Source organism: Bison bison, unplaced genomic scaffold (assembly GCF_000754665.1).
Source record: "Bison bison bison isolate TAMUID 2011002044 unplaced genomic scaffold, Bison_UMD1.0 scf7180017864062, whole genome shotgun sequence".
Lineage (NCBI taxonomy): Eukaryota > Metazoa > Chordata > Mammalia > Artiodactyla > Bovidae > Bison > Bison bison.
In genome coordinates this window covers 384751-389098 of record NW_011494634.1, presented here as the reverse complement: position 1 = coordinate 389098, position 4348 = coordinate 384751, and the positions used below count along the sequence as shown (strand labels likewise).

The window sequence follows — 4348 nt, the reverse complement described above, 5'->3', positions numbered from 1 at the left end:
TCTTTGAAAGGCTTCCTTCACTTCCTTGTTCCTCAAGGTGTAGATAACTGGATTCAGAGCAGGCGTGACCACTGTGTACATGAGTGCAGTTGCCTTGTCTGTTTCTGGAGTGTGTGCTGCCTTTGGTTGGAGGTAAGTGAACAAGGCAGTACCATAGAAGAGAGAAACAACCAGGATATGAGATGAGCAAGTGGAGAAAGCTTTGCTTCTGCCAGTGGCTGAAGGGATTCTCAGGATGGTCACCAGAATGCGCACATAGGAGCACAGAATGAGGAGACAGGGGGTCATGATAAAGAGCACGGAGAGAACAAACATCACAATTTCATTGTGGGAGGTATCAACACAAGCTAGTTCCACTACCGGCATGATGTCACAAAAAAAGTGCTGGATCCTTCCTGTTCCACAGAAGGGCAGAGTGAAGATCCATGTGGTCTGGGCTGATTCTACCATGACCCCAGTGGTCCAAGATGCTGCAGCCAATTTCAAACACACACCAGGGCCCATCAGGAGAGAGTAATGCAGAGGGTGGCAAATAGCTACAAAGCGGTCATAAGCCATGGCTGCTAGCAGGCAGCATTCTGTCAGTCCCAAGATGCTAAATACATACATCTGAGCTGCACAGCGTGCCACGCTTATGATCTTGGTCTCCACAAGCAAGTGCACCAGCATCTGAGGCACCACACTAGTGATATAGCACATCTCCAGAAAGGAGAGGTTAACCAGGAAGAAATACATGGGAGTGTGCAAGGAAGGGGTGCCCCAGATCAAGCCAATGATGAGAAGATTTCCTCCCATAGTAAACAAGTATATGGTTAAGAACACAAAGAAGAGCACAGGTTGTAACTCTGCTAGAGAGGAAAATGCTACAAATGTGAAGTGGGTGCAGAGGGACTGGTTTCCACTCATTATAGGCTCAGAGCTAGACATCTGTGGAGAGAGCAGAGGGTGCAGAAGTTAACACCTAAAAGCATCCAGTCACCTAGCATAGGTCTCTGTGGAACTTTCTAGGGTCAGTGGTCTGATATGAGACCTAGACACTTGTATTCCTTTGCTAAAAGTTTTGAAATGGTTAAGAAAAACCCCTGGAGAAGGAGATGGCAGTCACTCTAGTATTTTTGCTGGAGAAATCCATGGACAGAGGACCCTAGTGGGCTCCAGTCCATACAATTGCAGAGTCAGACATACTGAAGCGACTTAGCATGTATGTATGCACCCAGCATAATTGATCCAGTATTTATTCCCGATTTTGAGTTCTGGAATTTCATAGAAGTTTAGAGAAAACAGCGGCTTTAAATTACATCCTCTCATGATTTCTTTTTACCTTGTTGTTATTCTAATCATATACACAGACTGTTAGGTGTGTGATATATATGAAAGCTTTCTAATTATAAAAGTGTTAGCCACTTCAGTTGTTTTGGACTCTTTGTGACCCCATCGACTGTAGACCACCAAATTCCTCTATTTTTGGGAATCTCCAGGCAAGAATACTGGAGTGAGTTGCCATTCTGTTCTTAGGATATCTTCCTTATCCAGAGATTGTACCCAGGTCTTCGACATCGCAGGGAAAATCTTTACCATGGAGTGTAAAGGAGTCACATAAAAGATAAGTGTAGAGAGTAAATTGCAAAGGTACTATGTTCTGGTCTTCTGAATTCTATAATTTTCCCTTAAATTTACACTAAGCGTTTGAAAGGGTGACTATTTCTAGGCATCTACCTATTCATTTTCTTACATATTTTAGTCATTTTATTTTAATATGATAAAATCATAACTTGGTAACTAAAATCCATGGAAATCAAAACCACCAGAATATTCTCAATGTAATTGTACAAAAATTTTAAGTGGGAGAACATACCAAGAACCACAAGAAAAACTTCCGTTTCCTTGTCAGTCTTCTAGACTTCGGACAATTCCCAATTATAACATGGTTATAAAACAGGCCATATTTCTACTCTGACTAGAGACCATAGGGATTGCATCCACTGCACAGTTTAATTTGTCTCAAGAGGAATTTGTTAAAAAACAATGACAAACATTCAATGTAAATTTGGTTTTCATTACTTGAATACATTTCCCAGATACAGTTTATTGCTGTTAGTTACCTCACTTAAATTTCGATGGGTAAATCCCAGGATTTCTAATGGATTTACACCTTGAACTTCAGTTATTGAATTGTATGGCTATTTTCCATAGTAATTTTCTTTAAGTTTCTCAGATGCACAGTGACTGCTCATGTCTTTTTTGATATCAATAGAACCAGCACAAAGTAGACTCTGTAGACCAATGGATAGTATTTAACAGACATTCAAAATTTTGCAGTAATTCTCTTTGAAGTACCCTCAACACCCTCATTATAATTTGATATGCTTATAGCCCTCCTTTCCCATATTGTGTGAGATATAGAAGGAAAATCTACTTCGGAGCCCCAGTTTTGTAGTGAAAAGTGTGAAAGTGAAAGTTATTCAGTCTTGGCCTACTCTTTGTAAACCCATTGACTATACAGTCCATGGAATTCTCCATGCCAGAATACTGGAGTGTATAGCCTCTCCCTTCTCCAAGGGATCTTCCTAACCCAGGAATTGAACTGGGGTCTACTGCATTGCAGGTGGATTCTTTACTAACTGAGCTATCAGGGATGCCAATGCAATGTTTCTACTGGCCTTGCATCCTCCTCTCTGTCATACTTACAGGTAGGTACATGGAGGTGGCTGGGGGAAGTTCTAAATCGTGTGTGTGTGTGTGTGAGTGTGTGTGTTTGAGTGTGTGTGTGTGCGTGCTAATTGCTTAGTTATGTCTGACTCTGTGACCCCATGAACTGTAGCTTGCCAGGCTCCTCTGTCCATGGAATTCTCCAAGCAAGAATACAGACAGGCTCTATCTTCTGTCCAAGAATTCTCCAAGCAATTCTCCAATCTGAGGGATTGAACCTGGGTCTCGTGCACTTCAGGCAGATTTCTTCAGGCAGATCTGAGCCCCACGCAAGTCCTCCTAACTTTTTAGTAACCCAACTATTATTGACTCATTTTTTGTCTTCTTTAGAATTTAAAGAGCCTCCTTCCTTAAGCTTTGGTCTATTCTGAAATGGATAAACAAACAAAGCAAGCTCCACTCCATGCATTTAAACATTTGTTTTAAACACATGTTTAAAACAAATAGTTGCAATGCATATGGTATCAACTTTATCACATGATTTAAAAAATGCTTTTATACCTTAAAAAGCATACAGTGATAAACGTGATATCAGGTGTTATCATTTTGATGATCTGTCGAGACTGTGATTTGTAAAGATTTCTGATATTTAAAATAAGTTTGAACCTTGAAAGTGACGTCACGTAGTCTTAACACAAGGGAATGCTGCTGGGCATGTCTCCAAGAAGCAGGCATATACTGAGAGCATCTCATTGGTATTCACAACTTTCTGTTACTTAAACTAAAGTTCTGAACACATTTTTTCCTTCTATATATTATACAATAGAGCATTATTTGAGATGCTGTTTTCGAGTCTCTCACATTCTTCCAAACCAACCTTTAGTACTGATATATCTCTTGTGATGTGTGTGGAAATTAGTCTTTTAAAGTGTGAACTATGGGAGGAGCTGCTTTGAAACTCAAGCATTAAAATGGCACACAAGTTTGGGAAAGAGATTTCTGCTTTTCTGGGAATTCAGCTTTTTTCTGGAATCCAGGAGAATTGGTGATTCAGAATATCCAGAAACTACTTCAGGCATAAGCATGGGGTTTTGCATAGTTAGATAATAAATAGTAACAGCAAATTCTTCTCTAAGTGGTTTTGCTGAGTGTTTTTTTTTAAAATGTAATATTGGGAAGTATTTATTGTTCTGAATAAAAATTTTAAAGAAATTGTTGTTACCTGTGTATCTTGAACACTAAGGTGTTTTAATATGCAGTCAAAACAATAGAAGAGATCAGATGCTGTGTGATGATGGGCAGCTGTTGAATTGGTCTGTGTTTGTGTGTGTGAGTGCACGTGCAGGTCCACATGCACCCACACACATTGAAGCATTTGTTATGTGTGCAGAGACAACTAAGGGTCAGCTTTGGCAGGGAGAGTTTCTGCTATTGAACAGGTTGTGCCTGTGACCCTTTGGTCAGTCTCCTGTAGTGAATGTCCTCTTATCTATGGTTATCACAGTGTCCCATGTATAATCATTCTCACTTCTCACCAGGAGAGAACATACATTCATGTTTTTCAGGCACAGAATACCAATATAATTGCTCAGCTTCTACTTGGACAGTGATATTTAATATCTGTGTTTAAAATGTCTAGGTATATTCCTTTCTAGATATATTCCTATTCAGTCTAGAATGTACTAATATACCTTCTAGA

General features: G+C 39.8%; 1 protein-coding gene across 1 annotated transcript in view; it reads right to left on the bottom strand.

Annotated features, from left to right (window-relative positions):
• LOC104985920 (olfactory receptor 10C1-like) overlaps positions 1–927 on the bottom strand; it is a 5622-nt gene extending 4695 nt beyond the window's left edge. Inside the window, exon 1 of the mRNA XM_010836312.1 lies at positions 13–927. Coding sequence (XP_010834614.1) covers positions 13–927 — 915 coding nt within the window. The remainder of the gene's footprint in view (positions 1–12) is intronic.
• Positions 928–4348: the final 3421 nt, after the last annotated feature.